Source organism: Monomorium pharaonis, chromosome 11 (assembly GCF_013373865.1).
Source record: "Monomorium pharaonis isolate MP-MQ-018 chromosome 11, ASM1337386v2, whole genome shotgun sequence".
Lineage (NCBI taxonomy): Eukaryota > Metazoa > Arthropoda > Insecta > Hymenoptera > Formicidae > Monomorium > Monomorium pharaonis.
In genome coordinates this window covers 10,305,494-10,321,667 of record NC_050477.1, presented here as the reverse complement: position 1 = coordinate 10,321,667, position 16,174 = coordinate 10,305,494, and the positions used below count along the sequence as shown (strand labels likewise).

Genomic DNA, 16,174 nt, shown 5'->3' with positions numbered 1-16,174 from the left:
AATATTATATGTTTTGTGCTGTCTGGGTAGTATTCTGTTGTATCGATACAGCAAAATCGTGACGCACACTGCACAGTCTCAGTCTCAACGGCATGTAATTCGTGCTCCTACCTCGTGGGACTTTGCGCCTTCTCAAGTTTCTATCTTGAAACTAGCTTTGGTACTTTGGTTAGCGTTCCACTGGCGTTGTCCTCGTCCTTTTCTGAAACGGGTGTACACGCCGAGCGTGTGTGATAACAAGCAAGAAACGTATAACAATACATAAAAACACAATGTTTGGACCGGGCGCGGGACCGATTGTAGTTCTCAGTAAGTTCAAGCTGATTGATCTTCGTTTGTCATTCGTTTACTAGCTTGCATGACGGAGCCGTCATTCTAACCATGACGAATCTTCTGATTATCGCAGGTCAGAACACGAAGCGCGACACCGGCAAGAAAGTGCAAAGAGAGAATATCCAGGCGGCCAAGGTGAGCGATTTAACGATGTTATCACCTTATAAGGTATTCTGAGGTATTCTTCGCGTGTACTTCGGCGGAGGTGCACGCCCACGTGCGACTTTCCGCGCGCGGAGGCCAGAGATCCACGATCAACTCTTACACACGGAAAAATATCATTACTTGAAAGAAAAAGAAATTAATTGAGTAATTCTTTTTTTCTCGGCCGAATTAATATTTTTCTGTATACATTGCATATTATCAACTTAAATATAACACAAGTCATTAATGTTAACTCGTAAAAATTATTTGATGTTCACTTTTTTTTCTATTTTTAGATATATTTTAATATCAAAAAAAGATAGATGTATTTATTTTTATTTATTTAACCTTTGTTTTTACACAAAAACACAGGCTTATTGAAATTTAAGTAAAAGGGGTCAAATTAAACATTTATCAAAAGTTTGATGTGACACTATTAAGAAATAGTAATGAGGATATTGACACAGTGCTTTGTACATAATTTATATTGCAAAATAATATACTTGAGTAAAAAAATAATATATAAAATACCCTCAATTTTCAAGTATAATAAAATTAGGGCAAAACTTCAAATCAATAAACGTGAATAATCTCATTTGCTTCATTGATCAAAACATAGTTCAAATATATTTTATAAAGATGCATATAACATATTTATGTATTGAATTAATTTATCAAGTTTTATCCTTATTATTTTTTGAAAGGCAATCGCCGACGTCATTAGAACATGTCTGGGTCCACAAGCTATGCTGAAGATGCTTATGGATCCGATGGGTGGCATTGTAATGACAAACGACGGAAACGCGATCCTGCGAGAGATCACTGTGCAGCATCCTGCTGGAAAATCCATGATAGAAATTGCCAGGACTCAGGATGAAGAAGTAGGAGACGGCACCACCTCGGTTATCGTTTTGTCAGGCGAGATTCTGGCTACCGCCGAGCCATTTCTGGAGCAGAACATGCATCCCACAGTCATCATAAGGGCGTATCGTCAGGCACTAGAGGATATGGTCACAATCCTTAATGAGAAGGTCAGCATCGATTTGGATTGCAATGACAAAGACAAGCTCGTCCAGGTGATAAACTCCTGCACTGGCACTAAGTTCATCAGACGCTGGTCCGAATTGGCCTGCCAGATCGCCCTCGACGCCGTTCACACGGTGATGCTCGAGGAGAACGGCAGGCGGGAGATCGACATCAAACGCTACGCCAAGGTAGAGAAAATACCTGGTGGCACGATAGAGGATAGTACCGTTCTGAAGGGCGTGATGATTAACAAGGACGTGACGCATCCGAAGATGCGACGCTACATCAAGGATCCAAGGATAGTACTGTTGGACTGTCCATTAGAGTACAAGAAGGGAGAGTCACAGACGAACATTGAGATCATGAAAGACATTGACTTCACGAAGATTCTGGAGCTGGAGGAGGAACACGTGAAGAAGATCTGTGAGGACGTTATCTCGGTGAAGCCAGACGTCGTGATAACAGAGAAGGGCATATCAGATCTAGCTCAGCATTACCTCGTGAAAGCCGGCGTGTCCGCGATACGCAGGCTACGAAAGAGCGACATCAACAGAGTCGCCCGCGCCTGCGGCGCCACCGTTGTCAATCGTACGGAAGAGCTGAAGGAAGAGGACGTTGGCACAAGGGCCGGTCTCTTCGAGATCAAGAAACTCGGCGACGATTATTTCTGTTTCATCACAGAATGCAAGGATCCCAAAGCCTGCACCATCATTCTGAGAGGTGCCAGCAAAGATATCTTGAATGAGACCGAGAGAAACTTACAGGATGCGTTACATGTTGCCAGAAATCTCCTTATCGATCCAAAGCTTGTACCAGGTGCCTATAATATAACTGTGATTTTATTTTTCATCAATATTTTTCTCCTCCAAATACATTTTTCTCCTGTTTCCTTTTGTGTTCATAGGTGGCGGAGCAGTGGAAATGGCGGTATCCCGACTCTTGACGGAAAAGGCAGCGGGTCTCGCGGGCGTTGAGCAGTGGCCGTACAAGGCAATCGCCCAGGCCTTGGAGATCATTCCCAGAACGCTAGCGCAGAATTGTGGCGCAAACACCATCAGGACTCTGACGGCGTTGCGAGCTAAACACGCGACAGAAGGCACCACCTGGGGCATCGATGGCGAGACGGGAAAACTGGTTGATATGAAGGAACGCGGTATCTGGGAGCCGTTATCCGTGAAGTTACAGACGTACAAAACGGCGATTGAAACCGCTATTCTGTTATTGAGAATAGACGATATCGTTTCCGGAAGTAAAAAGAAGAAAAATGAGAACGAAACCGCACAGCCGAGTCAAGTTACGGAGGAGTCTATGAAAGAATAAGTATCGTTGAATATCCATTGAAGCCTAACTCATTTTTAAGATCCAATTATTTTGCACTTTCTCTCTTTCGTGTGTCTATCAGATTTCTATCATTATACGCATTTTCAAAAAATAAAGACAAAGTGCCCTGGTGATCGTAAAAATTTTTATTTACACTACCTCGATGATATACGCAGAATAGTAAGCGATTTCTTTATGTTCAAATATATAATTAAATATTTTGATCTTTACATGTCAAATACATTATACGATACTTTTTATAGTATCACTCTGCGAGGTTTGTACATCGCGCTTCTGTATTGTTCCTTGTCGACTAAATTCATTTTCTTTTGATTTTTCTATCTCTGTCATAGTTTCTGTTGACAAAGATGGTGCGATGGAAGAATTCTTTATATTATGTGATGTTAGTGGCTGTATATTCGACGTACATAATTTGGAAACCAAATCTTTTTTAACAGGTAAAAGTGCAGCCACAGGTTCTATTATGCTTTGCTTATTTAAATATGTGATATCCTGTGAATTATTTTATACAGTCATTATACAGTTATTATACATCCTACTCTTTGCCTTTTTATATTATTCGAGAGTTTGTACCTCTTTCTGGAGTTCACTGACTGAGATTCCCAAATGCATTGCAATTTGGGCAGGTGGAAAAATCGCGTGTATGCAATACTGTACGTAAGGTATTAATTTCTCGCTCAAACATTCCGTGAACCTGGTCATATTCTCCCGTTCCGCAGCAGCAAACGCCTGTGATTTAAATATCTTTGTAAAATATGAAATTTACCAAGCTTGGATAGTAATATTAAAAGGTTAAGAGTTAAGTAATAAAGTTAAAAAATTAATAGTTGACTTAATTTTAAATGAGTTTGAACTTAATTTAGTCAATTTTTCGTTCATATAACTTTTTACAAAATTAAATTTATTAATTAATTTTATAAGTCTTTAATTTAGTTTTAAAAAAATATTAAATAAAATTGTACAACTTAATTTGCTCAATTCTGAAATTTACTTATGAATCAAAATAAGTATTAATTATTATAAAAACTCACTTGCTGTTCTTGCTTGTAAAATACTAACATAGCTCTCGCCACATTATGCAGCGACTCTTTTAATAGTTTTGTACACAAAGTGGAGAGTGCCACCGGTGCACAGAGTCGCAATTCATTGAACGCTGCTATTATCCCGTTGCAATATTCGGCTAGAGGGTAAAATTCTACCAGTTGTTCAGGTGGATTTTCCTACGAAACAACTGTGATTGTAAACGAACATAAACCTTTAAGATTCAATTCTATACTTACGGAATTAATACAAGTCTCTGTTTTTATATCGAGCCGTTGCGTTTTATTAATCAATGTAAATGTTTCCATATCTTTTTCAAATTTTCTAGTCGTTCTACGAATGTTGTGTTCGAACCTTTCACTGATAACTCGTACAAATATATCAGACATTCGGCCAGTAAAATCAACGCCCACCCGACTAAATGATAATCCAAAGTACGTACATTGGCCTAAAATGGTATCTATAGAAGTTACACCTGGCAAGTCCTGCTCCAGCGTGGTGAGAAATTGCGATATCTAGAAAAAAGATTTCTTAATCATATTTCTGTTTACATTTTATCTGTATGCACCCTCATGTAAAAATACTATTGAGCTCACGAATAAACTGCTAGAAATAATTGGAAAAACATCTGAATCCAATATTTTACACTACGTGGTCCAATGATACTTTCATTAATACAATAGTATTTTTTTACAAGAGCATAGATCCGTTAGAAACATACAAACTTACCTTTTCCTCTAACCAATGATAAAATATCGCGGATTCATTTAACGTCAAATCGCGACCGGGAATAATTAATTCGTCGTCGTTAAACATAGCTTTGTACTGTGTTATTATATTAAACAGATGTATCCTGGACAATTCTATCGTTTTGGTTATGTGAAGATTAGCTGCGATACGCGAAAAATGTAATTTTCTTATTAGACTGACTAATTTCATTTTGCATGTAATATCATATTGCAATTTAAATAAAATTCACTTACGATCTTCCTTTGGTATCGCATTCAGCAAACCTTGAAGCCAACTGTCTCTCGCTTGAAGGAACTTTATACGAAGTTCCGATTCCGTAAATGCATCCATGGAACGCAACAAACCGACAAGTTGGAGACATCGCGGCAGCGGTAGATCCCCTCTCAAAGAACCAACTACTTGTCCCACCATACCTGACCAACTGCTCTCGATCTCTGCTACTATAGACTGAAATATTAATAAAATCACATGTATATATTATCGCAAACAGCTTCTGTAAAAAGGAACTGTTAAACATAAGAAAAAAGAAAACCTTTTGTTTGGTTAAACCGATCTTGATACCTAATAATAATTGTGTAAATTTTTCAATATTATGCAAACTGTGTGCTGAATATTTGCCAGTCTTGAAATACAATTCTAAACTGAAGCTGGAATACGTAATATCCCAAATTAAATTAACAAAATTTACATTAAATTATTATTAGGCATAAAAATCCACTTTGATCAATAAAGGTTCTCTCTTCTCACATGTTTGGTATTTTTATCAATTGATTTTCACTTAAATTTTGCTAAGAACTTATACCGAAATAATAGGAATATCTCCGTGCTTCATTCCTAATTGACGAGCATACTGAGACAATTCCAATGCTTCATTATATTGATTGCTTCTCAAGCACGATTCCATTAATTGAGGCATCTCGAGAATTTCGAGCAACTCCGCATTTCGCGTTAGCGTTAAACTATTCAATCTTCGATGCGCATTAATATCCTTTGAAGTGTCGCAAAACGATTGACATTTTTCCACGAATTCAGGAATTTTTTGTACAAGTTTGTCAAGACGGTTTTCAGTTTCATTGAACTAAAAATAAAATACAATTGATTAATTAGTGAATTCTTTTGTTTAGACATTGTACATAAATATATATACTTTAACCCTGAAGTACTACTCATATTTTTGTTACTAAATACTTCTAAGTAAACATTTACCCACAAAATTAAGAATCTTTTTATTCTTTTAAGAATTTTTTTTACTTGATAATTTTCAAGATATTAAAATAATTAACACTATGTTTTAATGTAAACAAAATTTTGATAAATATTATTCTAAGCTGTAAAAATTTTAATAAGAAAAACTCAATTAAACTTGAATAGCTTTTGGGTGAAAAACCACCCAGTAATATTTCAGGACTAAGTTTGTATTTTTTGTTTAAATTACATGATTGAGTATTTCTCGTGAGCTTTCTGCTGTCCGAATAAAAGTTTTGTAATTTGCAAAAACTAGTTTCTGCGTTGTCTGAAGGACTGTGTTTTTCTCATCAGATAAGTGATCAGGTTCTTTACCTGTAAATTTTTGGCATAGGATAAATTTCATTAATATTATTAACATACAAAATTTAGATATAATTTAACTAAGTAAAGGTATTCTCTTACTTAGTTGATCGACATCAAAGCCTCCAAGTTTTGAGAGATATTGATAAAAATTGGGATTTTCTTTCCAGGATTCTGAAATTAGAGTTGAATAAAACATAAAAATATCATTGAACAATAATGTATTGATTTCAAAAGATAAAAAGATAAGAATAAAGATGAAAGCATAGTTCTTGTGGAAAAGTACTATTGAAGTCATAAAAAAAAACTAACAGTGTATAGTTTTGAATTTAAATAATTTTCAAGATAATGGGATAATAGATATATTAATTAGTTATTAAGTTTAAGATTTGGATGTATTAGTTAAGGCCTGTTTGTACCAATGTAACTTAGCTTAAACCTAATTTATTAATTTACTTTCTATAGTCTTTTCTAATTTTTAGAAGTACGAGAAGATATAAAGTAAATTAAACCGAATTTAAAATTAAGTTACTAGTGCAAAAAATGTAACAAGCCAAGTCTCTTCTTGGCAAAAAATCCGAAATAAATAAATTATATTTTAAATAATTTTAACTTACCCGGGATACCTTCTGGAAATATCAGGTTTATCACATTTTCCGTCTCGATATCCATTATTTCGTGGCAGACTGTATAACATCGGCCGTTTAACGTATTTGTTGCAAAATATTGTTCAAGGGATCATCGAGACAGGTGGTAGATATCAACGAGCGTACCTTCTCTCGATGTGCCACGTAACAATGTAAAACAGCTTCTTTCATAACCTCGCGTAATTATTCCGAGGAATAGAAAACGTTTTCATCGCAAACTAGATTATAAAAAATAATTTTGTCGTATCACGATTATGAGTTTCTCTCGATTATAAAAATTTGGCAGATACTAGGTTAATTTATTACGAAGGTTTTCTATGAAACGACACGGGTTCGCAAAATGTAAACGTCATCTTTGCGGTAGGCACAAGCAATCAGCTGATCGCGAGTGGAGTACACTAGTACAATGGAGTACTGCAGACTCTGCACTGCAGAGTACTGACGTGAAGACCGTGGAGGCTCTGGTCTGGAGTTGTCGGCGATAACTCGACCATTGAATTCAATTGGATTTATGAATTAAATTTCCTGAAAATCATCAGCCCAATTTATTATTTTACAACATGGCTCTAAATCTGTTTAAACAGGTGTATCGTACTTTCGCGATTGAATTACATATAATCTTTATATACACAATATAACCTGAAAACGTTTTATATTCGTTTATTGCAATTTTATATCATTTGTTTTATTACATACACATGATTGACAGTTGCTTTTCATTCTAGATCAGGATGCAACGTTCGCTCGCCACGAAAATCTCGTCGGCAAAATTCTACACTGGAAGCCTGTATGAGCCTGATTACTTACAGGTTAGATCTAAGCCTTACACTTAAATTGAAAATTATTGAAAAATTACTTAAATTCGAATCCAATATTGTACACTACAAGTTCTAATAATTATTTCAAATTATAATTAAAACGTTTTTTAACGTTTATTAAATAATTTTAAAAATTGTATCAAATTTTAAACATTTAAAATTGATTTTTTTAAACATTTATTAAATGTATTTTAAACTTAACTATTACTTGAGTTAATAATTGGAGCATATATAGCATTTCATCAAATTTTTGATTTTTACAGACGGGAAAGTCGAAAATCCCACTTTTACCTGTGATAAATATACAAATCAAAGGTTACAATTATCCTATACTAGAATCTTATCAGTCTTTCATACACAAGTTGGCAAACATTATACAAATTGATGTAGAGAATAGGTAAATTTCTAATAAATTTCTTCAACATTATTCTTAATTTTTAATATAATTTTGTATTCAAATTATCTAACAACAATTTTCTAATTAAATCCTGCATTCTTCCAGTTGGCCATTACCACCTCAAGAATTTAAGATTCAAAGATATAAAACTGGCACGACAAAAATTGTATCAGAGTACAATCTCAAAATTTACGAAAGAAATACGCAGATGTCGGAAGTATCTACTTTAAAGTGTTCGATATTAATCAGGGCATTGGAAGCAGCTTTACCACAGGGCGTTACTCTAAATGTAGACACTTTTGATCCAGTTCTAGAATCAAAGCGATTTATACCGGACAAAGACTTGATGGACTTGAAGTCTATGTTAGATACAATGAATAAACCTAAAAGCTAAATAATTGTTATTAATTAATGTAGGATTTCCAGTACAAACAATCCTTGTATATATTGTACATTGATGCATTGATGCAAAGATACACAATTGCTCGATGAAAAGGTTCTTTTGTTAACTTTTTAAAAATAATTATACAATATATACAAAATTTTATAAAAGTATCTCAGTAAAATATTTCACGCTGTTTTTATCTATCTTAATTTGTAACTAGATTAAAATTAGATTAAATTGTTCTTTATAAATAATATCGGATTTTTGTTTTGTGTTTCTTATTCTTCTTGCACTATTCTTTTATTTCACGTGCACGCGCACGTGCGTGTGTGATACGTTTATAATTCACATTACTTCTTTTAATACTGGCTTACAATAAACCAAAATGCACAACTTTAATCTTTGTACTGTCATCAGTCTTCGAAGATTCTTTTATTTTTTCTTCTGCATTGTCTTCTGTAATATCAAAAATTGATATCAGATAATTATGTTACACATACTTGTATTATAAAGTTCCTTAACAAAAGATGTATTAATAAGTAAAATTAGATGTACTAATAAGTAAAATGCTTACTACATAAGGGTTGAAAATCTTTAAGATAATCTTCATTACCCAAGCAGAGTGGAAGACTTTCAGCTAGTTCACGTTTGGGATCCGTTATGTGTGTTTGTGTAGTGGATCGTTTCTGTCTATATACTTGAGCCTGTAAAAGTGTACGTATAGAAGAGTTAGTTACACCTAAATATATATTTTATTTTATATACATTATTGGTTCCACACACATACATATACACAAAAGTATTAGGCATCTATATATTGTATATATATTATTGTATTTATTTGTAATTTTATCTATATTATTTCCTGTTAATAGATAATAATCATGTTTCAAAAATCCTTTGAATTTATATACAATGCTGTTAACATTAGAAAATAATATAGATAAAAAATTCCAGATAATGAAAAAACATAGGTGCTTAATACTTTTGACTAAGATTACACACACACGTAAAATTTATACATATTTGTTAAACTTACTGTGCCAGGTACTAGTATATGAGTAACAGTATCCGAAAACTTCACTTTTGGCTTTTCATTAGAGAGAGAACTCGTCGTATCGGCGAATGACGGATATGTGGAGCAAATCTTCGAATTAGCGATAGAGGTATTAATTACAGGCAGAGGTGGTACATTAGAAAATATTTTAGTTTCTCTATTCGTATTGTTTTGAGAAGATCTCGACAAATATCTATTTTCGAATAATCCATGTTGTATGCCGTAACTGGGATGAAAATTTCGCGAGGGAAACTTTCTGCTGATCGTTTGTGAAAGTTGTAAGTCTGTATCGTCGCGAGTACCGTGAAACGGTATGTAATCTAAATCATAATTATATCTATATGTCTTGAAAGACGGTGATGTTTTCTGGTTGTCGGGAATATTAGATATTGTGGAGTTTTGCTTTTGCAAAATGCGTGACTGCATTTGCATTTTGTTCGATACAAATTTCTCTGATTCCTTAATATTCGATAAACCCGGAGTGCTGCTAGATAAGTGATAATTTTTTCTGGGTAAACCATGAAGATAATTAGAGAGAGAACTGATCAGAGAAGGTGGTAGTGGTGGTGGAACAGTAACGCTCAATTCTTTTTCTTCTATTACAGGATGCTGTTGTGACTTAGTCTGATCGTTGTTGGCGTTGTTAAACGCATTGGGAAATGTAATATCGCTGCTTTCAAGAGTCGCGTATTCTTCGGGATAATTAAACGAAGTAGACATTAGATTGTTACAAATACTGTCCGGAAGAGGTGATTGATTCATTGTATGAGTATTAGTATCAGTGAAAGTTTTAGTTAATAATTTATCAGATATCTTTGAGGATTTCGTGCCTCGTAATGTAGAAGCTGTTTCGAAATTATTGTTCGCTGGCACATTGACAGAATTACTGTGCGAGATAGGAGTGCTAGCGATTCGAGTACTGAACGACGTCGACATAATATTATTGTCGACGTTGTTTAAGCAGCTCGTCAAATAATTCGATTGAATGTTCTCCGATTCATAGATAGGCTTATTAAAAGAAGTAGAGATAAAACTGTCGTCCTGTGCGCAAGTTGTTACTACGTTAGCGGCGGAACCGTTGAAAGAATATGGTATTTCGTTAAGTAACGTCTTATTATATCTTTCGTCGAAATTATTGCTAGCTCGATCATCCGCAATCTCCGATTCAGTAAGAGATAAGCTACCGAATGACGTAGTCATCAAATCGTCCGATGCATTATTGAACACTTGAGAATTGTCCATGACATTTACCGCACTAGTCGGTATAAAATTTGAATGTGTGCTGTACAATGATTTATTAAAAGAGGTCGACGTTAAAAACGGGCTCGAAATGTGCGAAGAGTGATTAAACGAAGTTGTTAAAATGTTATCGGAAGTGTCAAAGGATGAAGGTACTAAGATGTAATCAGTCTTAGTAGTGGACGGAATATTATTGTAGGACGCGCAAAGTGTGCTCTTCGCAGTGTGGTGAGGATGGACAACTGGCAAGGGTGGAATTTGACTTGAGCCAGAAGTCTTTCTGTAATGATGCCTCTTCGATCGTTTCAGATTAGGCCGTTCTTCCTTCTGAGAATCTTCGCTCTCTTCAGTATACGTCGCCTCTATCTCCTCTTCCTCTTCCCCTTCGTCGTCGTCATCGTCCTCCCCTTCCTCTTCTTCCTCGACCTCCTCGTTTTCTTCCTCTTCTTCCTCCTCTTCCTTTTCATTGCTTGAATCGGAACATATAGAACACGATGTTCTCGAACATGTAGAATCTAAAAATTTTTAGATACAAAATACGTCTAAAACTTTATAAGTTCTTTTTAAGATTTGTCAATTCTTACGCGAGCCACTGCAGCTGTTTGATCTGCTCAGAATATTCTCAGCCTTCTCTTTAGCCGCAGTCGCCAGTTCCATATCATTCAAAACCATAGCATAAAAATGTATGTCCATGAAGAGATCGTGATCATTTAAATCAATAGCTAGCCGAAAAGCCTTCTCAAACATTTTATACCTTTTATACAAAAAAAGATTGCAATTGTTAGAATAATTAAGTTTTAGATTCGTATCGGACAAAACCTTATAATTACCTTAATAAGTGATGGAAGAATCGTCTCGTCAAATCTCTCACTTCATCCCCATATTCTTCTTCAACAGCTTGGCTTATTGGTTTAATAGGTACATGAAAACTGCCTAATGCATTCTGTATCAGAGCTGTTAGATCAGATTAATTAGATATTTTTTTAAAATAATCTTTCTTAATTAACTCTCTGCAATCTAGGTTTTCTTTAACACAAGTGCAATTTTATTTTCAAATTTTACTACTCGATTTTTAATTTTTCTAAAATTAAATATAATTTTAATATTTGAGTTAAAAATTCTCGATAATGTACAGGTGTTTGAAAGTAATATTGAATTTTTCTAGATTTTTTAAAAGCCTAGAACAATAAAAAATTTAGACTGGACAAGAAAGACTCAGATTACAGACAGAAAGAATTAATCATTTGATTACAAAAATGACGACACTTTAATTTACCTTCGCGTTCCGTTGTTAATGGTAACTTAAATAAATAATTTAATATTTGATTTAGCGAATGCATGCACACGCGTGAATGCGTATCCCAGTTCATTGACAGCAACAAAGAAGTCGCTTGTTCTGCTCGAGACTCTGACAAATACTTTCTGACTAATTCATCCCCGGAGAAAGTATCGCCTTCGATTATTTTAATAACACCAATTGGTCCTCTATTATAAAACGCAAGTTCAAAGTCATATAAATGCATTTCGGACAGGTTGCATGAAACGAGGTCCTTACCGTTCGAAAAGTAGCAGGAACAAAGAATTGCCATTGTTGTAATAACGAATTTGATTCAGGTCGCTTTTCTTATTCCATTCCATATGTAGCAAAGCATGCTGATTCCTACGTTATAGAATTATTTTGTTAATCAATAATTTCATGGCTGTATCCTAGTAATTATTTTTGCGTTTGTACCGAAAATATGATGATAAATCGAGAATATTCGCTGGCGTTGCGTCGTCGGTTAATGTCTGGCTTTTGATGCACATTAAAGTGATATCAAAATGTTGAAATTGACCTCTGTCGTTACCTACCACGAATATCATACCGTCGCTATGCCAAGCAGCTAAAGTAGGTATCTTAAATAAGAAAAGAAATAAGAAAAATCATAGGCATGCTTTCCAAAACACATTTTTGATAATATTATTATATTATAAGAAAATGTATAATATATTATATAAAAAAAATTTATGTGTATATATATTTATAAAACCTACAAAAGCAGCTTTTACACTGATGCTTGTCGACTTGGTTTGATCATACATCATAATAGTGCCATCAATGCAACATAAAAGTAATAATTCCTGATTGGGTGAAAATTTCACGCAACTTGTGTGTGTCGGCAATGGTACGGAAATCACAGCGATTCTCTTTAATTTGTTCTGCCGAGAAACTTCGTATGTATGCCATTCTACGGTAACTTCTCCCTGTATATTAAAATATTCAAATTTACAAATATACATCTTTTTTTAATACATATTTAATTTTAATATCGAGTTTATATTAAATTAGGAAACACAAATTAGGAAAAATATTAGGAATTATAAACGATAATTACCTTTCTCGAAACCTTTTGCTCTACAGAATGAATAACATTGTCATCGCATGCATCAAACGTAATACACAAGGGATCAAATTCAGTACGTATATAACATAACAATTCTAACTTTGTTCTGAAAATATGAATCATTAGATCCATTCATTTTTATGTAACACATGTTTGGACAAGGCGTGTATGTACACTTAAGTTTAGGTAGTAACTAGTTAACAATTAAAATAACAAAATTAAAAAGTTAATTTTTAATTCAACTTAAGCTCATTTCTACCAACATAGATTAACTTTAATCTTGATTTAACTTACTTGTTGTCTCATTTTAGTTCCAAAAATTAGAAAAAGAGAAACAATAAGTTAGCTTTAATTTAATTCAATAATTAAAGAAAATATGAATTTACTCGACTCCCTATGAAATAGCAAATTTGCAAAACATATTTCAACTAAGTTAGTTTTTTATGCATTTTTTAACGTAACTAAATTAATTTTATAAGTTAACTCCTATTTAATTTAATTTAAAAAAATATTACCCAATCATGTGTATACTATAATAGCATTTGTAATTAGGATTTCCGAAATTCACTGCCAGTATTAAAAATTTTATAGTAACATAAATTATAAATTTTTTAAATACTGGTAGTGAATTTCAGAACATAGCCTAGGTTTATTCTTAAGTCCTATTGATTTACATAGCAACCATGCAACGAGAGAGCATAGTAACACATAACTAGCCATGCTTGAGAAAAGAAATTATAATAACAAGCAAAAATACAATTAAATTTCATGCTCATTAAAGCTATAAAACGAAAATTATATAAAAATGTCTCAACATTGGCATGGTTGTTGGATAGAAGATACATTTGCCCCAAAAAGATTGCGAAATTGGGAAGTTCCTAAATGGTATCCTAATTGGCCGGACAGGCATTGTGTCACTACGAAATTTATTGCAGATGATAATGGGCACGTATTAGATAGCGCCAAAAAGATCGGACATTCGTCGTGGGGAACATTTAAAGTTTGTATAAATTAACATTACATATACATTAAAATTTCAAGAATACAAATTATTTAAAATCATAAATTTCTTTTAAGTTTTTATATACAATAGACAATTAAAAAATGTTATATTGTTTAAAAAAGGGCACATGGGATTTACCAAAGAAAATTACCAGAACCATTGCCAAAGAACTATCAACACCGCCTCAATATAAGAAAGATTTATGGGAATTGCACAAGAAGAAACATCAGAAATTATGTGAAATGATAAAATATGCCAACAAGGATGGAAAAAAGGAAGAAAACATCAAATCATAAAAAGATAACGGTAAAGAAAATAGATAAGAATATATATATACATCTAAAATTCCATGTGCTGAAAATAGATAAAAAGAGCCTATTGTTCTCATACCCTGTAAGCTGGAAAAGATGCATGTTAGCTCGATGGTATTGTTTCACAGTGGGACTCCAAGGATAAACTTCATTCATTGTAGATTTTCGCCAAATCAATATCTGTAAAGGCATATTATTTCTCACAAATTGATTACAAAGTTTTCTACTTGTAGCTTTAAAAATCTAGAAGCACTAAAATTTACCAAATTAGCAGATTTGTTCACTTGAATTTTTTTATCCAGTCTGCGTCCATTAGGTATAAATAAATCCGTTGTGATTAACTTGGGTTCCAACTTGCTGATCTTATCAAAAATGTGAGTTTTAGATTTTGTAAAATACACCAGTGTTACCAAATTCTCATTGTATGTACAAACCAAATGACTTTTGGTAATAATCACTGTAAATATAAAGTAAGATGTTATCTTTTGAGTATAATAAATAGTTTCTGGTAAATAAAATAATAGCGTTACCATCAGATATATGTTCAGATAACTTTCCCACAAGATATTTGTCAAAATGAATTTCTTGCACATCACCACTAATGAGACAAACTTGTATTTGAACCAGTAAGCCGTTGCTGAGCATTACTTGCACAATAGAATCATCATACCACTGACAATAAATTACAGAATTGTCTCTGAGCTGTTCCTAAATATAACAATAATAATTTGACAATAAATTTCTTTACAAAATCCAATCAGAAGAGAAAGATGCATATCCATTTCTACCAATGTAGATTAAATCTGATTTCTCAATTTAACTTACTCTTTACCTTTCCAGTTTTCTAAAAATTAGAAAGATATAAAAGTAAGTTAAACTAACAAGGAACCCTACAAAGATATAACTTACTGATCTCAGGAGGACCTTATGCACTTATAGAGATATGAAAAAATAATGTATATATTTTTCTATACATATTGGATCACTTCCAAGTTAATTTTCATTATCTTTAGAAGTATAAAAAAAATTTTAGTGTCTCTGATATATACTTTGATATTTCTAAAAAGTATTTGTATAATTTTTCATAAAAAAAGAATTACACATAATATAAGAATGTTGTAATTACTTAGACAATTTTTAGGTTTAAAAAAAATGCACAAAACAAAATATGTAAAGTGTTAATTTACACTGGTGGATATAAAAATTATAAAAAAATAAAGAGCAAATTAAACAGAGATCAAAGTCAAATCTATCAGTGAAGATGGACGGTAAGAATTTATCGTACCTCCAAATATTTAATAGAATGTTTTAATTTATTTCCCTTTTTATTTTCTGGAACGTATGTCATACCACGCTCTTGGCAATAGGATCTTTTACCCTCCTCGTATGTGCCATCGATACGTTTATCATGATATCTGAAAGATCATGAACGATCCATTTGTTGCATTAATATAATACGGAATGTGAAAATACCCAATACGATAATAGTTTCTTACTTAAACGCGCCAAAATCCGTGACTTCTATGTTTATATTGTCGTCGAAAGTCCAAAAGTTGACCTCTCCCGTTAATGCGAACATTGCAAAGCGTCGTGCAGAATATCATGGAGCACACACGCGAGACATTTAAACTTTGTATGTAAACAATATATAATTACATATACACAACACACAATTACGAGAGGTTAGATTCGCACGACCCCGAGGAGAAGATGCCGTCTACTTCCACTTCTACAATCGACGTCGTTAATG

General features: G+C 33.3%; 5 protein-coding genes across 7 annotated transcripts; 3 read left to right on the top strand and 2 right to left on the bottom strand.

Annotated features, from left to right (window-relative positions):
* Positions 1-80: 80 nt before the first annotated feature.
* On the top strand, positions 81-2,955 carry LOC105829110 (T-complex protein 1 subunit gamma). The gene is made up of 4 exons (XM_012667765.3): positions 81-309; positions 407-468; positions 1,182-2,319; positions 2,408-2,955. The coding sequence occupies exons 1-4, from the start codon at positions 273-275 to the stop codon at positions 2,821-2,823; spliced, it is 1,653 nt and encodes a 550-aa protein (XP_012523219.1). The 5' UTR covers positions 81-272; the 3' UTR covers positions 2,824-2,955.
* On the bottom strand, positions 2,952-7,148 carry LOC105829109 (conserved oligomeric Golgi complex subunit 8). Its single transcript, XM_012667764.3, has 11 exons — positions 6,957-7,148; positions 6,801-6,869; positions 6,286-6,357; positions 6,071-6,195; positions 5,438-5,713; positions 4,869-5,082; positions 4,615-4,775; positions 4,125-4,400; positions 3,876-4,064; positions 3,418-3,573; positions 2,952-3,336 (listed from the first exon to the last, which is right to left on the bottom strand). Exons 2-11 carry the CDS (start codon positions 6,853-6,855, stop codon positions 3,067-3,069), a joined length of 1,794 nt encoding a protein of 597 aa, XP_012523218.1. The 5' UTR covers positions 6,856-6,869; positions 6,957-7,148; the 3' UTR covers positions 2,952-3,066.
* Positions 7,149-7,249: 101 nt separating this feature from the next.
* LOC105829113 lies at positions 7,250-8,441 on the top strand. Its single transcript, XM_012667767.3, has 4 exons — positions 7,250-7,414; positions 7,556-7,639; positions 7,912-8,045; positions 8,151-8,441. The coding sequence occupies exons 1-4, from the start codon at positions 7,391-7,393 to the stop codon at positions 8,437-8,439; spliced, it is 531 nt and encodes a 176-aa protein (XP_012523221.1). The 5' UTR covers positions 7,250-7,390; the 3' UTR covers positions 8,440-8,441.
* A 30-nt stretch (positions 8,442-8,471) lies between these two features.
* Positions 8,472-16,062, bottom strand: LOC105829107 (WD repeat-containing and planar cell polarity effector protein fritz). The gene is made up of 15 exons (XM_012667762.3): positions 15,921-16,062; positions 15,710-15,839; positions 14,955-15,132; positions 14,688-14,881; positions 14,504-14,604; positions 13,102-13,216; positions 12,761-12,970; positions 12,459-12,622; positions 12,282-12,386; positions 12,003-12,211; positions 11,557-11,680; positions 11,311-11,480; positions 9,470-11,241; positions 9,005-9,134; positions 8,472-8,886 (listed from the first exon to the last, which is right to left on the bottom strand). The coding sequence occupies exons 1-15, from the start codon at positions 16,001-16,003 to the stop codon at positions 8,801-8,803; spliced, it is 3,771 nt and encodes a 1,256-aa protein (XP_012523216.1). The 5' UTR covers positions 16,004-16,062; the 3' UTR covers positions 8,472-8,800.
* LOC105829114 (protein Flattop) lies at positions 13,224-15,701 on the top strand. Of its 3 annotated transcripts, none has more exons than XM_036293680.1 (3): positions 13,224-14,110; positions 14,236-14,419; positions 15,265-15,701. In XM_036293680.1, exons 1-2 carry the CDS (start codon positions 13,916-13,918, stop codon positions 14,407-14,409), a joined length of 369 nt encoding a protein of 122 aa, XP_036149573.1. In that variant the 5' UTR covers positions 13,224-13,915; the 3' UTR covers positions 14,410-14,419; positions 15,265-15,701. The 3 variants fall into 3 exon arrangements, with proteins under 3 accessions (XP_036149573.1, XP_036149572.1, XP_028047146.1); XM_036293679.1 differs by lacking the exon at positions 15,265-15,701 and adding an exon at positions 14,478-14,512 and having other exon boundaries at positions 13,259-14,110; XM_028191345.2 differs by lacking the exon at positions 15,265-15,701 and having other exon boundaries at positions 13,261-14,110; positions 14,236-14,505.
* Positions 16,063-16,174: the final 112 nt, after the last annotated feature.

Coding starts and splice junctions, on each gene's coding strand:
- LOC105829110 (XM_012667765.3), top strand. CDS start 273: ATGTTTGGACCGGGCGCGGGACCGATTGTAGTTCTCA. Junction 469..1,181: donor AGAATATCCAGGCGGCCAAG/GTGAGCGATTTA, acceptor ATTTTTTGAAAG/GCAATCGCCGACGTCATTAG. Junction 2,320..2,407: donor CGATCCAAAGCTTGTACCAG/GTGCCTATAATA, acceptor TTGTGTTCATAG/GTGGCGGAGCAGTGGAAATG.
- LOC105829109 (XM_012667764.3), bottom strand. CDS start 6,855: ATGGATATCGAGACGGAAAATGTGATAAACCTGATATTTCCAGAAGGT. Junction 5,083..5,437: donor GAGATATTCCTATTATTTCG/GTATAAGTTCTT, acceptor TTAATATTTCAG/TCTATAGTAGCAGAGATCGA. Junction 4,401..4,614: donor ATCATTGGTTAGAGGAAAAG/GTAAGTTTGTAT, acceptor TCTTTTTTCTAG/ATATCGCAATTTCTCACCAC.
- LOC105829113 (XM_012667767.3), top strand. CDS start 7,391: ATGGCTCTAAATCTGTTTAAACAG. Junction 7,415..7,555: donor CTCTAAATCTGTTTAAACAG/GTGTATCGTACT, acceptor TTTTCATTCTAG/ATCAGGATGCAACGTTCGCT. Junction 8,046..8,150: donor CAAATTGATGTAGAGAATAG/GTAAATTTCTAA, acceptor GCATTCTTCCAG/TTGGCCATTACCACCTCAAG.
- LOC105829114 (XM_036293680.1), top strand. CDS start 13,916: ATGTCTCAACATTGGCATGGTTGTTGGATAGAAGATACATTTGCCCCA. Junction 14,111..14,235: donor CGTCGTGGGGAACATTTAAA/GTTTGTATAAAT, acceptor TGTTTAAAAAAG/GGCACATGGGATTTACCAAA.
- LOC105829107 (XM_012667762.3), bottom strand. CDS start 16,003: ATGTTCGCATTAACGGGAGAGGTCAACTTTTGGACTTTCGACGACAAT. Junction 12,623..12,760: donor TCAGTGTAAAAGCTGCTTTT/GTAGGTTTTATA, acceptor TTCTTATTTAAG/ATACCTACTTTAGCTGCTTG. Junction 11,681..12,002: donor ATTAACAACGGAACGCGAAG/GTAAATTAAAGT, acceptor CTGATCTAACAG/CTCTGATACAGAATGCATTA.